Genomic DNA, 18,841 nt, shown 5'->3' on the forward strand with positions numbered 1-18,841 from the left:
CCTCCCTCTTCCCCTTTAAGGACTCCTGTGATTCCCTTGGGCTCACTTGGATAATCCAGGATCATCTCCTCATCTCAGGAGCCTTAAAAAGCCCCTTTTGTCACAGGTTCCCGGGACTATGTCACAGACATCCTTGGAGACAGCAGTGGAGACTGGGGCTGCCTTGGTGGGTGGAACACCAGTCTCCTCTCTCCCAGCTTGAACCAGAGCATGTTCCTTATCAAGCCTACCTGTTGAGGCTTAATGTAAGGCTTTATTTGGAAGTTTGAAAATGATTTCCAACACTATAAAACTATAAAAAAACACTATAAAATGGAAAACCTGTGCTCTAATGCTTCTTCCTTATTTTCACACTCATCCTGACAGTGCCCCTCTGCCCCAAATGCCTTCTGCTTCGGGAGGTGTCTGCACATGAGGAGATGAGCAGACTGTGGCCTTGGAAGGAAGAGGTCTGCTGTCCTGCTTCTCGTGTATTGAACACATGACCTTCCTTGCCAGAGCATCGTACTCTAATGAGCTTTGAATTACCCAGTGACCCTGCCGCCCTTCTGTCCACTTGCTGTCCGCAGTGGTTTCCCATGAAATGTGTCATTTCACCTCTACTGGAGCGCAGCTGTGCAGAGACCATTACAGATGACCATCTCTCTGTAGGACAGTAAGCAGAAGGGTCTGCCTCAGAGGCTTTCAGAGAAGTAAGGGCAGGATGTTGAAATATAAATTTCATTCCATAATCAAACTTTTCCCCCTTGGGAGAAGTACTGCATGGCTTGGGCTTACATGTCCCCATCAAACAGTGAGGGAAATCATTATTTATGAGAGGAATAAGACTGCTGTGTTGTAAAAAAAAAAAAAAAAAGCCTATTTTGAGTAGGAATTATAGTTGTGTATCTTATGAATCATCCAGGTAAAGCAAGGCAGGCTCAGCTGCAGAAAAGTGGTTCCTCTTCTCTCAGGGACCCTGAAGACACCCTGTGTCCATCCGTCATATTCATCTGCCAACAGGGCCTTCATCTCATAGTCTGGAACTGAGGTGTGTGTGTCTCAGGCTGAGTGAGATTTGACTAGACTCCCAGGTAATTAATCAACCAAAAAGCATTGGTAGAAACAGAGGGAAAAGACAGAGAAGAAAAGGAGTTGAATGGGGAAAATCATTTTAATCTCATTAGCACATCGTGCTTTAGACCAGTAATAAGTCAAGAAGCCATGAGCATCTCGTGAAAGAGGATTAACCTTGTGTATTTTAGGGGTCACTGAAATATGAGCTCATTTATTAGACCCTCTTGATGGGGGAGGGTAGTTGCCATAATAAATGGAGTTTTCTTACTTGGACTGCTAAATGTAACCTATGCACAAAGACGGATTAAGATCTGACCTTGGAGCTCAATCCTGATCAAAAAGTTCTCTTTTTTTTTAAATTAAAAAAAGTTTTTGTTTTTATTTTGACTACGGGGGTCTTCTTTGTGGTGCGCAGGCTTCTCTAGCTGCAGCACAGGGTCTTTCTGTGGTGCACTGCATATGGGATCTTAATTCCCTGACCAGGGATCGAACCTGCATCCCCTTCATTGGAAGCATGGATTCTCAACCACTGGACTACCAAGGAAGTCTCCAGGCAGTTCTCTTTTAAGGAAGAAGTGGAGGGATTGTCCACAAGCCAGGAGAAGAGAGCAGCCAGTCCTTGAAGAGGGAAAATACAAACTCCTCCTGGAGGCAGGATTTCTCTCCTGACAACTTGTCTCTGGCTTTAAGGACTTCTAGGAAAAGGCCATGATTTAGAGCCTATGCTACTGCTGCTAAGTCACTTCAGTCGTGTCTGACTCCGTGCGACCCCATAGACGGCAGCCCACCAGGCTCCCCCGTCCCTGAGATTCTCCAAGCATAAGAGCCTATAGTTGCATTGTATTTACATACAGATTTTTTTTCCATTTTTAAAAAATTTATTTATTTTAATTGGAGGCTAATTACAATATACATGCAGATTTTGAGAATCTCAAAATGTGATGACAATAGCACAAAAAATATTCAGGCTAAAACAGAAGCAGATGTATACCATGGGAAACTTGATTGATTAGACTCCTTGGGGATGGAAGTTCTAGTTCAACAAGGGTTAAGAAGGAAACTATTTTTGGTTTCAGCTTTTTTTTTTTCTGGAAATCTTTCAAAAATCTTTTACTTTGAACTGCAACCCAAGTAAGTTACAGTGCAGTAAAGATAATTGCATCTTTTTTAGTGATTGAGGATCTTGTCTTGCCTTCATGGTCATTGCTTTGAATGGTTTGCAGTGTTTTGTCCTATAAATATATGTACCCATAATACAGTGTGTGTTTGTGTGTGTGTGTGTGTGAAGAGAAGAGGACAGAGAGAGAATATCAGACTGAATCTACAAATCCTTAATTGATTCCAGAATGTACTGTAGGAGTTGCTTAAGACAATCAGATAAACAACACATCTGCAGGATTTCTTTATTTTGTTGACACGTTGACTTATTTTTTAGTGATCCCAAGATCCAGGTTTTTTTCACACTTGAGAAGCAGCCTGGCCGAGTGGAAGAGACACAACTGAACTTTGGGGTCAGATAGAACTAGATCCAAATTCTGATTCTGCCATTTTTCACCTCTGTGACTTTAAACAAGTTACCACTTAATCCTTCAGAGTCTAAGTTTGTTCTTTTATGAAATGAGGGGGGAAAAGTCTAATTGTGTAGTTAGGACTAAAGATAATTTATGTAGATTGTTCTGCACATAGAATTGCTTAATTCCCAATAGCTGTTATTATTATTTTTAGCTTTGCTTAGGAGAAAAGAATATCCAGCTTGGACAAAGCAACTAACTCTGTCTTCTTTCCAAATCTCCTGAGAAAGTGTAAACATCAGGTGGTCCAATTTGGCACAGTGATGGTTATCTGACACCAGGGTCTGGCAAGATGCCCATGTGCTAGGTTTGGGGCATTTTGGAACAAAGCCTGCTTGGGTTTCTTTGGTGACATCTTTGTCAAACATTACACCTGATGGGGCATTCTGAAACAAAGCGGGTGGTTGAGAAGATGGGGAGTCCTGGCTGATGACTGAGACAGCTAGCTGGTACAAGGGTTGAAACCACATGAGGTGGGAATAACAAGAGTACTGGCTTTGTCTCTCTGATGGCTTTTCTCAAGCTTCATAGAAGGAAAAAAAAAGAACTCGTGGCAACCAGTGCAGCCCATTTAATTCCAATCAAATGTCTATGTTTCAGTACCCGCATCCATGCCTGGGCAGCCTCACAGCGGTGAAGCCAGCTCCCTTCTGGTGCCACATCTGGCCTAACAGCTGGGTGGCAAAGAAAATGGATGAGTTGGGGGGCTAACAGAATGTGGGGTGCAATCCTCAGCTGCCTCGTTTGCTTGTTTACCAGCATCTGAAACATCTGGGTTTGCATGGCACGAGGAAGCCCTTGGAAGCATCTTTAAATGCTGTCACCTTCCAGCACTCCAGCTGGCTTCGTGGGGAGAGAGGGGATGGACCAGGCTGGAAGCCTGGCAGGCCCCTGGTGGGGGGGGCCATTTGTTTGGGAAATTGCAAAATTAGCATCAGCAAACAGTGTGATCCTGTTGTGATCTTCAATTGGGAAGCATGGAGGGCAGGGAGGTGGATTTTCAGGGCCACACCTGCGACAGCTCCAGGCTACTAGGTCAGGATGCTTGGCAACCAGGAGCAGGAGCTAGCCAGGCAGCAGGGCAGGAGGGGCAGTGTTTAACAGGGTTCCACTGAGTTTTTAAAGGCATTTTTTGGTTTGGTTCCAGTTTTGAAGGAGTGTGTTAGCTAGCTGATAGTAGGTCAGATCTAGACAGACCTGCCCAGCTCTGCCCCATACAGACTGCTGGACCCTGGGCAAGTTATCTGTCTCCTTCCATCCTGTTGGAAAGAATCCATTGTAATGCAGACATACAGCCTCTATTGCACAGACAGAGGAAGCGGGTTGGCAAAAAAAAATATCCTTTGGCTTTTAGATGGAGTCCAGTGAGGTGAGAAGTTTATGCATTAATTGGCAATGCTAATAGTTTCCAAGTCTGTTAAATGAGAATAATATGGGCTTCCCAGGCTGTGCTAGTGGTAAAGAATCCACCTGCCAGTGCAGGTAACATAAGAGACACAGGCTCTATCCCTGGGTCAGAAAGATCCCCTGAGGAGGGCATGGTAACCCGCTCCAGTATTCTTGCCTGGAGAATCCCATGGACAGAGGAGCCTGGCAGGCTATAGTCGCAAAGAGTCAGACACAACTCAAGTGACTTAGCACGTAACAAAGCAAGAGCTACTAGTAAGTGTTCAGTTTATGGTGACTGTTGCATGAGAGCCTGATGTGGCTGTGAGGTGATGACGGAGCAACCAAGTCATGGACTCCACAGCCAGCCAGCCAGGGTTTTAGGATGGTCCTCCTGTGATCAGCCATGTGACATTAGAAGGTTAAGCTTTCTGTGCCCCAGTGTCTTCACATGTAAATTGAGGATGATCAGCCTGCTTACCTTATGAGATGCTGTGAGGGTTATATAAGTAAGACGTAGGAATGTTGGCCACTGCCTGGCTTACCATGGGTGCCTTGTGAGCCTTCCTACTGCTCCCCAAGCCTCCCTGTTCTCCCTGAGACCTGACCAGTTATCTCTTCCTGGATCACCACCTTTGCTGTCATTCTTGAGACGTTTACGGAGGACATGGCAGTGTAGAAAAAGCTAAATGTTTTACCCTGAGTGTCCAGGGAACTGGGATAAAGCCCAAACCCAAGTGTGGCCCCTGTGGATCCTCGAGGTCACGCCCTTGACTGTGCATCTTCCCCAGGGCATCCTCGAGGCAGGACCATCACAAGAAGAGCCATCAAACCTCCCTTCAAGGTCATGGAGAAGGTCCACTTCCTTCTTCTAGCTCGCAGCCCTGACTCAGTCCACTTTCTCCAACACCGCCATCCATTGCCAACATTGACAAAGTGCTTTGAAACATAAAAAATAAAGTCCTATCAATCCAAAGTCCAAACAGCAGCACTCCCTGCCCCTTGCCCAAAGGAATCCCTGCAAATGCATTTTAGTTCCGGCCCATCCAGCTTCCACTCTCCTGCCAGCCTAAGGCCCAGCTGGGAGGCCGGGGCACCTCGGCGCTGTCTTGCCACCGTGCTCCCTTCCAGCCTGCTTGGAGGGATCAGCTTTAATGCAGATGTGTGTGATCTGTGCCCAGGGAGAAGCAGCGAGAGGTCCCTTGCTTTTACAGGGAGTCCAGCTTAGTGGGAAATTCGTGCACGACTTACCAGTGTTGACGGCTTCAAGTCTGAGTGCTAAAAATAGGCATCAGTGGCTACACTCTGGTTCCCAGAGAACCCCGGCCCCTGGCTCACCCACCTGTGTGGATGCTTTCTGATTGTGCCAGTGTCCCTCCGGACTCAGCCCCATGAAGGACAGCTCCGGCTGCTACGACCGCCACATCGGGGTGGACTGCTCTGATGGCTTCAACGGGGGCTGTGAGCAGCTGTGTCTGCAGCAGATGGCGCCCTTCCCAGATGACCCTGCCGTGTACAACATCCTCATGTTCTGTGGGTGAGTTGAGCTGCCCTCAAGGCCAACCTATTGGCGGGGATGTGGGACTTTCAGAAAAGTAGATCACAGAGAACTGGTCGACCTAGGCCAGCCCTTAGGGTCTGAGGAAACTGCCTTCAGGACTGGAAGAGGAGCATTTTTAGAGTCAGAGTTGGGAGGACCCTCAGGGAGTCTCATGTCAGTACTGACAGACAATGAGGGAAAAACCCCTAAGTCATTGCCAGCTTACACTAGAATTTCCAAACTGTGTTTTGTGGTGCTGTGTTAATTGCTTTGTGACAATAGGATGCTGTGGTCCAAAAGCCTGGGGAAGATTATGTAAAGCTAATCACGTATCAAAGAAGGGACGAGGCGGGAGTGCAGGCATGGTTAAATTCTGCCGCTGAAGTCCCAGCATTTGGTGCAGCCATACTCCCTCAGACGTAGACGATCTTCAGTGTAAAGAGCTGTTTCCCATGGAGCGGCTTGGTCCCGTCATTTGTTCTAAGGCTCGCCCCATGAGGGCAGGCGATGCCACACCATTTTACAGTTGATAAAAATAAGTAATGCACCTGTGAGGTTGAGACCCTCAAGACTGGGGAGTTGCTAAGTGGGAAGATGAGCACTAGAATTCAGGCCCTCTCTGGTTTTTCAAAAATTCTGCAGTTCCCTCAAAATTTAAATTTATACCACTGACTGGAATTATATTTAAAAATATTTTCATGGTGTATTTATAAAGTAAGTAAAGATTTGGCCTGTTCTTCTGCAGCCGTGGTTTCCTCCCCCTCTTCCTCCAGCTCACCTCCCCCACCTCGTTCCCTGTCTCTCCTCTCCTGCCTGTCAGGGAGAGCACTGATTTTATGCCATATACCCTGTTGGCCACAGGGCTGCAAAGATGAAGGACATGTAGTTCTTGTCCTCAAGGATCTCACAATCCAATAGGCTTGCAATGCAAATCAGTGTTTATAGGAATAAAGCTATGCTGGATTGTTGCTAAAAGCCAGTGCCTGCCTTGAATAATAATCATGAGAACATTATTCAGCGGACTAGTAATGTTATTTTATTGTATTTCATTTTATTTTCTTTCTTTGCAATTGAGCAATATTCCTGTTTAGTTTTTTTTTTGTAAAATCCCATTCCATAAATGGAGGCTTGATCTCTATTTTAATGCCTCTATAATGGTATCATTATGATTGACCCACTTCAATTAATGAAGTAAATGTAGCCAAAGTTGCATCACACTCATTTATTTAACAAACGTGTCTGAACACCCACTCTGTGCAGACAAACGAGTTAAGTGTCACGTGTAGGAGACAGAGCAGGATGTGAGGTCTGTTCTCCTCCCTCTCAGAGGAGTTTACAGTGGGACACACAGCCAGGGCAACAGAGGATGGGATGGTTGGATGGCATCACTGACTCAATGGACATGAGTTGGAGCCAGCTCGGGGAGATAGTGAAGGACAGAGAAGCCTGGCAGGCTGCAGTCCATGGGGCTGCACGGAATCAGACATGACTGGCCAGCTGAACAGCAATGTGCAGCCATGAGCACAAAGAATGGTGGAGCTGGGGCAGGGGGAGAGCAAGTTGTCGAGATGCTCAGGGTGGACTGAGAGGGAACTTTCATTCCGTTGTGGGTCTCAAGTCAAGTCTGTTGCTTAGACCATGCAGTAGGTCCCTAACTGGACTTTTCTTTCCTATTTCATCAGGATTTGGTACACATGTATATTTAGCACTCTCCAAGCCACTATATATATAGCCTGCCAGAAGAAGTCCTTGATTTGAGGTTCTTTAGGAAGACCAAATCACATGCGCTTGTAATTAAAGCGCTCTGCTTACACCTGTTCACGCGATATATAAATGGTAAATGGAGGCTGCAACAACGTTGCCTTAACATAGGCTCCATTTGTACCTCTGCTAATGAGGATAGCAACATTTAATGAGCACCTATTAGAAGCTAGGCACCTTCTTTATCTTATGCAAACTTCTCAGTAACCCAACAAAGCAGCTACTGTTTATCCCACTTCTACAGATGTGGAAACTGGAGCTCTTGAGAGGTCAGTCAACTGATTCAAGGTCATTCAGTAAAGGGCAGCAGTATTGCCATGATAAAATTGCTTCTCAGCACTTAAAACTATGATTATTTGTTCCTCTCTTTAGAACAGAGGTCTTTATCTTATTGCAACATTTACTGTAGATAGCAATAAATGATGTGTTTTAATGTCATGAATATCTATAAATTCTAAATTTGGAATGCTTCTAAGGAGAGACCCAAATTAAATCAATATGCTTTTAAAATGACAGCTTTATCAAAATATTTCTTACTTGAAGGAACAAATTATGTTCTTCTCACTAGAACTACAAATAGAGCCCCATTAATGACTGATGGGTCATTGGCCCATGTTTACCAACATTAGTATTGCTCTTCCATTAAAACAACTGCACATGCTTAATGGGGAGGACGCCCAGGAGGTGTCCACACAGCATGTCCTAGTAACTATTTCGTTCAGGAAGGCTACTCTGAATGAAGGGGAGTTAATACAGGTTGATCTTGCGTTTGGACACGTTCAAACAGAACACAGCTGCAAGATGATCAATCTTTTTAATTTCTTAGTTGACTTGTCACAGGACCAGATTAGAAGGTTATTAATTTGTTAAGTGTCATTCTTTTTGCTGCCTAATTACCCTCCAAACAAATGCAGGGTCTGACCATATAGATTGTTCTGGAGAAAGGCTCTAGAACATCTTGGATTTAAATGTGTCTACTCACATGGTAAAACAACTATACTCCAATTAAAAAAAAAAAAAAGGTTTCCAAGGTGTGGGTGATAAATATGTTAATTCATTTATAAGCTTATGTCCAGTGTTTCTTACCGTATCTGGGAAATCATACATATAGAGGAGAGAGAACTGCAGAGCTCTGGAAAGCACTTGTCTGCGAAGAAAAGGTGAGAGGTTCTGTATGATCACATAATGCAAGGAGACTCCATTTATAGACCTAAGAAACTGAGTTATAAAGGTGACAAAATCAATTCAGGATACTCACAATCTTTGGCTATCCAACACTCTTCTGAAGGCATCTTTTTTCCCCCAACCTAGGAGTTGGCTGCATGGCTTATTGATGGAGTAACTTCTTATCTTGAGTTTTCCACTATGCTAGATGCATCGAGGATTACAAGCTTGGTGTGGACGGACGCTCTTGCCAACTCATCACGGAGACATGCCCAGAGGGAGGTGACTGTGGGGAAAGCAGAGAGCTTCCCATGAACCAGACCCTCTTTGGGGAGATGTTCTTTGGTTACAATAACCATTCCAAGGAAGTGGCGGCTGGACAGGTGCTGAAAGGAACGTTCAGGTGAACCCCACATCCATAGAGCTGGTTATTCAGGGCTGCTGATGAATCTTGTCCCTGATGGGCCATAAAGCCAGCATAAAGTCTTGTATCTTGGATCCACGTAAATGCAACCCTAAAAGGATAGGTTACTTCCTGCCCCCTGGTCTTTTCTAGGTTTATACTCCTTCTTCCAGAACCCAAGAACCATGAACAGTAAAGTGTTAAGTAAATTTTTACCTTGTCCAGGCAGGGACTGTAAGATTTTCCATGGAAGCCACCACAAAGTGCCCAGGTTCTGTCATCCCTCTGAGTCTTGGCATGTGAGTCAATCTAGAATAAGTCCCCATTTTGGTCCAAGAATCCCCGAGGGACCCTGAGATCCTTACAGGGAATATTCAAGGTCCTGCCTTTTCCAACTACAGAGAGTGTGGGTTTTCTTCATATATTTTGACCCAAACAATATATCGCAATAAATTGAATGCAGAGGTGAGAATTCAGCTGTTTTCTATAAAGTCAGACATTTAAAAAATTTGCAAAAAATGTAAAGTATTGCCACTTGTCATCATTATTCAAAACAAGTTAATATTAAATGTGTTTATTACTATCATTTAAAATGGATCAATAGGTATTTTAAAAATTTTCTTTCATTTTATAATATGAAATTGATAAATGGTAAGTGTTGATAGATATACAAAAAAAACCTACTTGGAGTATTCAGTTATTTTTTAAGGGTATAAAAGGATCCGGAGAACAAAATGTCTCAAACCACTGACTTAGACTGTTTCTAGGAGATTCTCCATTTGAGCCCTGTCCTTCATCTAGCTTAGGTTATTTGAGTACATCTTCCTCAGAACCCATGCATTTCAGGTAAAGATGATGATGAAAGTGTTATAATATGGACCAGCAATTGATAGCAAGCTGGGTCTGGGTTCTTACAAGAAAAAAACCTATAGTCAATTTTCGAGCTAGTTCTTAGAGTCAGCTGCATTTTCTGTTACAGACAGTAGACTTTATAAAATTTCTCCTCTTATCCTGGGACCTCGTTTGCCAATGGCAAGCAGTGAGGTCTCATGGGAAATATTGTGGTGGCTGCATTTGCTCTGGGGAGAGGGGCTCCGGGAGTAAGAACTGGAAGGGAGGGAAGAATATTCTCTATCTTGTAAGTAGACCTTTTCAGCAGGTTTGTTTCTCATCTCCCCCAGCCCTCACCTTACTTCTCGCACTCGAATCTTACTTGAGACATGTACACTGAGTGGGGTTCACCACGAGGGGAATATTTGGTCCACCGTGGGTTGAGATACAGCTCCCCCACTGACGACTGGGGCTCACCTGAATACTCAGAGATGAAAGTCTGCCTCTGTTTTCAGGCAAAACAACTTTGCTCGAGGTTTAGACCAGCAACTGCCAGACGGTCTTGTGGTGGCCACTGTCCCCCTGGAGAATCAGTGCCTGGAGGAAATCTCGGAGCCCACCCCAGACCCCGACTTCCTGACTGGTGAGTGTACCATGCACCTTACTTAACTGGCAGAAGCAAGCAGCTCCCTGTGACCTTAGGAGCTCAAGAGTCTTGACCTTGCTTATCTTGGTTTCAAAGCCTGTGATTTCCTTGATACATGCTAAAAGCTCAGTCCTAAAACAACATCAGCAGGATTATTTGTCAGTAAAACAGCCAATATTATTACATAATTATCTGCAAAATGGCCATAATAATACCTTTCCCTGCTAGCTTTATTGGGATGCTTTGAAAACAAATGAGATAATAGATATGTAAGAGTGAAGAGTTCTCAATGGATTAGAGGAAGTGACCGGGTCAAGAGTAGAGGTAGAGAGAAGGTGGATGGCTTCCAGGCTGAATGTCTGTCATGTGGATGGCTGCGTTTCCCTGACAAGCACCTAGAGAGCAGTGTGAGGGAATAGAAAGTGATAGAGCTTTGTTGTCAAACGACCCTGAGTCTGACTGTCAGATGAGTCCTAGCTCTGCTACATTCCAGCTGTGTGACAGTAGACAGCACAGTCTCTTGGGGTATTATGGCCCCTGTTGTAAGATGGAGATCATGGCACCTGTTCCTCAATGTTGTTTTGAGCCCAGTGGCACTCCTCTCCTGAGCTCATTATGGATGAAGTTATGAGGTGCTTGGGAGAGGTGGGCATACCTGGGGATGCTTCTCCATTCTGTGCCACTGAAGACCCCAGTGAGTGCTTCCTGGACCAAAGAAGACACTTCAGAGGTTTCCAGAGACCCATAAGACGCAGCCATCTGGGAACTCGGCGTCACTTACTAGAAGACTGGACACGAGCTCGTCTGCTGTCAGCTTTGGTCATTTCTCCATGCTCCTCTTCCTTCTCCATTCTATGTCTTCCTTATTCTAGACCTTTATCCCTTTTATTACCCCCTTTTCTGAAGAATGGCTTGAACTGAATGTGAGCCTTTTTCAGATATCATGTCTGAAACATTCCTTTAGACTGGAATGGGATTAAAAGCAGGTCCATCTGAGGTAGCATAGCGCAGTGATTACTAGCTCAGCCTCTGGAGCCTGACAGCAGTTCTCAGCTCTTCACTGGCTGTACAATCTGGGACAAGTTACTTACCTTCTCTGTGCCTCAGTTTTTTTTACCTGTAAAAAAGGGGTGTTATAACATTGCCTTTCTGATAGGATTAGTATAAAGAACAAATATTTGTAAGGTTTTTAGAGCAGTTCCTGATGCATAGTGAGATGAATGTTTAGTAAATAAATAAATATACCAAAGGAGAAAGAAAATATGGACACTCAAGCTCCCAAATTGTGTCTCCCTTATAGCAGAAGGAAAGAGAACAAGAGAGAAAACAATTAGATATTTTCTGTACTGGAAATAAATCTAAATAACCTGCCTTCTAAAATATTGCACACATGCACATGTGCCTGCACACACACACACACACACACACACACACACTCCTCTGAAAAAATTAAAGTGCACCTCTGGGTGTATTACTGCAACCTACATTGCTGGTGTTTGGCAATCTGGTTTTCTTGTTTCCATGTCATTTGCTGAGAAACACTTCCTGAGCGTGTGTAAAATGCCTTGTAAAGGAGGTGTGAGATGGCACACAGAAGCGGGACAGGCTCCACACCACCGCTAAACCACCTGGCTTCTGTTTAGTGAGTCACCAGGACAACTTGCTCACAGGTTAGAACTTACATGGAAGTGAGGAGCTGGGCTTCAGATGCCAGGCTGGAGGACGCAGTCCTGGATGCGACCTGAACTTTGGGGCTGGGGGGAGAACAGGTCTGAGAAACATCAGGAAAACATGTGTCTGAATCTCCATCTTTGGAAATAAGAAAAAGATCCAAACTTGGTTCTCATCCACGAGGGAGATATCTTTCTTCCCCATGTCCTTGGACCCCTCCTGGTTTGGCATATCTGAGGCCAAAGGAGAAGGATGTCCTGGTGGGACACTTCCTTTTTCAGGGTTTGAGGCAATGGCATTCCTAAAAGTATAGAGAGAATTTTTTGTGACCTGCTGATTTTATTCCCAGCCTTTTATTTTTTAACCTATTTTGATTAAAAAGTGATACCAGTTAGACTAAGAGTAGGTATTTCCTTTGACGTAAGAAGGAATCAGTCTTGTTTTTTCAAAGCCTGGAATAACTAGAAGAATCAGTTAAAAGGGGGACTTCCCTGGTGATCCAGTGGCTAAGATCCCATGCTCCCAGTGCAGGGGACCCAGGCTTTACCCCTAGTGAGGAAACTAGATCCCACATCCTGCAACTAATTGCGTGCTGCAGTTGCCAATGCAAGAGACACAGGTTTGTTCCCTGGGTGGGGAAGATCCTCTGAAGTAGGAAATGGCAACCCACTCCAGGATTCTTGCCTGGAAAAGTCCGTAGGCAGAGGAGCCTGGCTGGCGGGCTGCAGTACTGTTGTAGCCACACATTCCGGTAAACAAACTCATTCAGAAGGACAATGCAGATAGTGGAGTGCAGCTTATTACACCGGCGGGCCCAAGGCAGAGTCTCCTCTTGGCCAAGGACCCAGACCAGTTTTTGTGAAAACTTTATATACCCTAAGTGTACTTGTTCAAACCCATCTCCCCAAATTCCTTGAAACTAGCCTGGACAAGGTAAAAGAGAGATATGATCAAAGTTAACCCATGATTCATGTGTCACAAGACTAGATAAACAGTGGGTATTTATCAATAGGCCTGTGGTCATAGCCCGATAAACATAATGGAATTTACCACTTTGTTCTGTTACAGAGATAATTAGCATATTCTTTTAGGCAACGGGGAGTCCAAGTCCAAGTCCTGAGGCTCTTTTATCTGGGGAGTCTGGTTTTCCGTTGGTATGCCATTTCTATAGACACCGGGCACAAAGTTCAGAATCCACTGGGAGGGTGACCATGCATGTAGCCTAATGTTCGCAGCCTGGCCTAAGATGGAGTCAGGCTCTGTCTGTTTTCTCCTTCAGTACATGCGGCTGCAAAGAGTCAGACACAACTGAGAGACTGAGCACACACACACACAACTAAAAACGATTCCCTGTGTGCCACAACTAAGACCAGCCAAATAAATAAATATTGGGGGGAAAAAAAAAGAATCAGTTAAAGAGACTATTGACCACATTTCTTCCATATTTATTTTCTAGTTCTGGTAGCACTTTAATTATACCTTTCCTGAGAGTCATACAGAGAATGTCATAGCGTGCCTCACTATGCACTATTATAGGTCTAAATCCCCATAAAACTTTAAGCTCACAAGATTTCAGAGCAAAAAATGATCTTCAAATTCTTCAATATCAGCATTTTCAAGCATTTTATTTCATTTTTTTATGAAAAAACAGTGCTCCACTCATAAGTAGGTTATCTTCAAATTCCTCTGGAAAGACTATAGCATCAACCTCTCAGCAATTTGTAACACCTGAGCATGGAAGAGATTCCAAGAAGTCCTGCCCTAAAGAAACACCTTTTACTTAGTCCAGAAATTCCCTAATCTATTTAACTAGAGAATCCTCTTACACATAACAGAATTATAGGCTTAAAGAAAGTACTGGAGGGATTTCCTTTGGTGATCCAGTGGTAAGAGTCCGCTTACCAGTGCAGAGGACACAGGTATGATCCCTGGCCCAGGAATTAAGATCCCACAAGACACCGGGCAACTAAGCCTGTGTGCCCCAGCTACTGAGCCCACGCACCCTAGAGCTTGTGTTCCACAACAAACGCCACTGCGATGAGAAGCCCACACACCACAGTGAAGAAGATCTTCCCGACCTGGGATCAAACCCGAGTCTCCCACATTGCAGGCAGGCGCTTTACCGTCTGAACCACCAGGGAAGCCCTGGTGGGCTGACTTTATAGAAGACAGCTGAATTCTCACCTCTGCATTCAATTTATTTTAATATGTTGTTTGGGTCAAAGTATATGAAGAAAACCCATGCTTTCTGTAGTTGGAAAAGGCAGGACCTTGAATATTCCATGTACGGATCTCAGGCTCCCTCAGGGATTCTTGGACCACAATGGGGACCTAGTCTAGACTGACTCATGTGCCACAACTAGAGAAGCTCTCCACAACCAGAGAAAACCTGCACACAGCGACAAAGACCCAGTGCAGCCAAAAATATATATATATATACTGGAAAGTTACTGATGTATGTGTTTTATCTTGCAGACTTCTTTCCTCCTTATCAAAACAGTTAAGAACTCAAAGCTTTACTAGCCTTTTGGGTGTTATAAGCGTGTGGAAATAAATGAAGACCAACAAAATGAGAACAAGTGAAGGCTACTTACACACAGCGAGGGAGTCAGCCACCATCACCTGCTTTTTTGCAGAGACCAAGAGACAGAGAAATAGGAAAGCTGTAAAGTGGAAAAAAAGGAGGGCTTCAGATAGGCGTTGATTGGCATGTAGGCTGTTGGCAGGTAGGTGACCCAACTAACCAGGAGGGAGGTATTCTTAGGTAAATGTTTAGGAGATGTATGTGACTCTCTCTGGTGGAGCCTAACTTGCAAGCAAGAACAAAATTTAGGGAAGCTGTCAGTTATTAATCAAGTCTTAATCAAGTCCTGCTGATTTTGGCTTGATTGTTACAGGAGTTACTGTTTGGCTTGCTGAACTTCCAATAGATAGTGGTCTGACTTCTTACAAGTCTGACTTAGAGATGGTAGGCTCGTTTCTTGGGCTGGTTGCTGTAGATTGTCAGAGTTCTAGTTTTCATGTGGCCTGGCTATTGTCCATTTGATTTTCAGTCTCTCAGTTGAGAAAAGAAGAGAGTGTAGAGGCAGACCAAGGAGGTAGAGGAGGCCACATCCATGGGCATATTGCGTGCCATAATCAAGAAATCCTATGTGAAGATTCAGAGCTCTGGGCTGTTTTGGAATTTCTTCAAGTTCATCCAAAGGAAGCAGACTCTTATCTTCAGCGATTTGGGGATTAAACATCCCCTTGACATTTCAATAAAATAACAGGAGTAGACTAAATTCCTTATTTTCTTTCTTCCTCCCTCCCTTCCTTGTCTCCTTCCTTCTTTCTGTTTTCTTTCCTCCTTATCTTCCTTGCCTGCCCGCTTGCTTTCCTTCTCTTTTCTTCCTTTCCTTCCTTCTTTTCTTCCTTTCCTCCTTTCTTTCACACAGTTCTATTAAGTCATTCTTTTTTCAAGCATATGAACAGAAAAATAATCTCCTTTCTTGAGAAAATAGATATTTTGTTTGGAAAAAAAGCCATTCACAAAAGTATCCCAAACAATAATAAAAGAAAAAACTAAAACTCACTGCATTGCAAGGGCACACTGAGAAAGAACCCTATGACTCAGCAAGAAAATACATACTTTAAAATATCCCTTTCTTTTTAACTAATGGAAGTATTATCTGTAAGTGAGCACAGAACATCATTTCCCGAGCATTCACAGTTACGTAACTGTTTCCCTGAGTGTGGTGTAGGGTAAATGCACTCGGTAGATTGCTGTTTAGCAGTGAAGTAATGGAGTTCAGATGTTTGGCTCAACGTGGCTGAGTGTGAGACACTGTCACCCCTGCTCACCCCCAACATCCAAGCTTACTTTCTGCTTTCCTCCCTCTGTTGACCTGAACTAAGGCCTGGGAATTTATAACAAAAACATCAGTTAACAAATGTCAGGTTCACCCAGTTAGGGGTAATGATCTGCATGATGCTTCATATTTTCTCTGTGGGCTTTTATACCTGTAACTTTATTTGTCCTGATAACCTACCTATAAAGTAGCCTGGATGAATTCTATTATCCCCTATTTTTCAGATACAAAAACTGAAAGAAATGAGTTGCCGAGCCCCAAATCACACTGATTGGAATTACAGAATTGAAAAGGAGGCCAGGGGTCATCTCAGCTCAGCTGCTCACTTTACAGATGCAACGCTGGGAACCACTAGATCTCCTGGCCAGGTCCCACCTCCTGATTCCCTGCCCTTTTGTTTTCCTGCTAGGAAACAATTCCCTTAAAGGGAATGTTTTCTGATATATTGAAAACAATCTTTATTTATCAGGCTTGCTATCTTTTTATTAATAGAGTTTCTGAAATAGCAGCAAGCTGATGAGCTAGCATCACTAGAGAACGTGTGCTTCATAGAACAATTTTACAAAACATGCACATTATAACTCTAAGAAAACATACCTTGGAGGCCTGTGACTGCAGTCTTATACTTGTAAAGTTAGAATTTCCTTTATATGCTTCTCCGATTAACATAAAGGCTAAAAGCCAGAGTATGCAGAAGTAAAACTGGCATCACAAAGCTTAATGCCCTAAAAGAAGAGCATCTGAAAGGAAGCATACTGAAAACCTTTTCTGAGTTTCAAGTAACTTATCTTTGATTACCTGAGATCAAATTTAAGCAATTGATTCAGTAAGCACCTCTCCTGACCTTTTTTCCCATTTTTCTTATCTATAATTATTCCCATATGATTCACACAGAAATGGAAATTTGGCAATTACTTAGCTAATTTGATTGGAGTTGACAAGCAGCTAATTAATCCCGCCCACTCTTCATCCAGTTTAGGTACTAAATTAGTTGATTTAGCTCAAAGGAAGCATGGGTCAAAATGGCAAGATAATTCACTGTGTGTGTGTTATTGCCATTATATTTATGCAGACACACTCACTATCTAAGTTTATCATACCTGTGATCATTATATCTGCATATGTACATATATATATATACACATACACATATGTATACATTAGGCAGAGAAATGAAGCTAAAATTGACTTTCTAAAGTCAGCAAGGTGATTTCTTTGTTTCCTATGGCCTAATTATTTTGTTTCTGTAGCATTTTACATTTATAGTAATGACTAGAATTCCAGTAGAATGCCACTCTTTCTCCAAGGTGTTCAAGCAAGAACAGCTCATTATAGCATCAATAAGAGGCTATACAGGGTGTATTAATTGAGAATAACCTTGGGTAAGTAACTTGGCTTCTCAGAGCCTCAGTTTTCCCATTTATAAAAGAGGGACCACACATAAAGTGTCTATCGCATGTCTGGCACATTGATGACATTCAGTAGAAGGCAGTGGTCCCCAGCCTTTTTGGCACCATTTTCATGATTTCATGGAAGACAATTTTTTTACAGAGCTGGGAGGGGAGGTGGGTGAAGGGTTGTTTTCAGGATGATTCAAATGCATTACATTTATTGTGTGCTTTATTTCACAATAAAGTTATTACTATTATTAACTTTAATTATATCAGTTTGATAGTAATTATAATAATATTATCAAACAAATTATGATTATGAAATGATAAAAATAATCATCATATGCTATTGTTATTATATCAGCTCCACCTCAGATCATCAGGTATTAGATCCTAGAGGTTGGGAACCCTTGGTATAGGGCCCATTCCTGCCCCTTACTAGCTTACTTATGCTAATACAGTCGCTCCTGGTAAAGACAAAACAGCATTATCAGCTTTAGAGTAATTAAAACCTTAATACTGAACACAAATCAGTTAAATAGGACACAAAAATCAATGTTATCAGGAACGTGAGCTGAGTCAATTACTACAGCTATTAAAGAGAGTAAAAACCTGTGTGTTCCAGTAAGCCTAGAGTTTCATATAAGTTTATTAAGGGAGTATTAGAGGAGAATGGAGAAGGCAATGGCACCCCACTCCAGTACTCTTGCCTGGAAAATCCCATGGACGGAGGAGCCTGGTAGGCTGCAGTCCATGGGGTTCCTAAGAGTCAGACACGGCTGAGCGACTTCACTTTCACTTTTCACTTTCATGCCTTGGAGAAGGAAATGGCAACCCACTCCAGTATTCTTGCCTGGAGAATCCCAGGGACAGGGGAGCCTGGTGGGCTGCTGTCTATGGGGTCACACAGAGTCGGACACGACTGAAGTGACTTAGGAGCAGCAGCAGCAGAGGAGAAAGGTTGAGAACCCAGGCCTGGTCTCAGACACACCTGGAACTCTGTCTGGCTCTGTGTAGGTCCCTTATGCAAACACCCTCTCTACGCTTCCATTTCCTCATTTATAAGATACAAACAAGAGCACCCAGCTCACAAGGATCATGTGACTATATACAAAGTGCTCAGCCAAATGCCTGCCACCGAGTAAAGGTTTATAGCTGTTGTTACTATGACTCCAGAGAGTTTCTGCATCCAAACACACTTTCTCATTTTCTCACGATTACACACCCTAACCAGAAGACTTGGGACTTAGGAATCAACTGCCCGCACTGAGCCCTCATCTCCTCTGTCCCTAGGGATGGTGAACTTCAGTGAGGTGTCCGGATACCCCGTGCTGCAGCACTGGAAGGTCCGCTCCGTGATGTACCATATCAAGCTCAACCAAGTGGCCGTCTCTCAGGGTGAGCGCAGCTGTGAGCTGTCATCCACCCCCGGGGTGTGGAGTTCCTTCCCCAGGGCACAAACCTTTTATCCATGGTGAAGATGCCGTCCAAAAATGTAGCCACTTCACAAGATCTATAACCTGTTCACTCGATTCACCCTTCAGGGCAAATGGCTGGAATGGGATCATTT

The 18,841-nt window shown here is 43.6% G+C and overlaps 1 protein-coding gene across 1 annotated transcript in view; it reads left to right on the plus strand.

The window, feature by feature from the left end:
* Positions 1-18,841, plus strand: part of ASTN1 (astrotactin 1) — a 358,930-nt gene that overhangs the window by 246,351 nt on the left and 93,738 nt on the right. The window contains exons 12-15 of the mRNA XM_005905522.3: positions 5,384-5,550; positions 8,687-8,881; positions 10,228-10,355; positions 18,565-18,669. Of these exons, the coding sequence (XP_005905584.2) occupies positions 5,384-5,550; positions 8,687-8,881; positions 10,228-10,355; positions 18,565-18,669 (595 nt within the window). The remainder of the gene's footprint in view (positions 1-5,383; positions 5,551-8,686; positions 8,882-10,227; positions 10,356-18,564; positions 18,670-18,841) is intronic.

Source organism: Bos mutus, chromosome 16 (genome assembly GCF_027580195.1).
Source record: "Bos mutus isolate GX-2022 chromosome 16, NWIPB_WYAK_1.1, whole genome shotgun sequence".
In the NCBI taxonomy this organism is placed as follows: Eukaryota; Metazoa; Chordata; class Mammalia; order Artiodactyla; family Bovidae; genus Bos; species Bos mutus.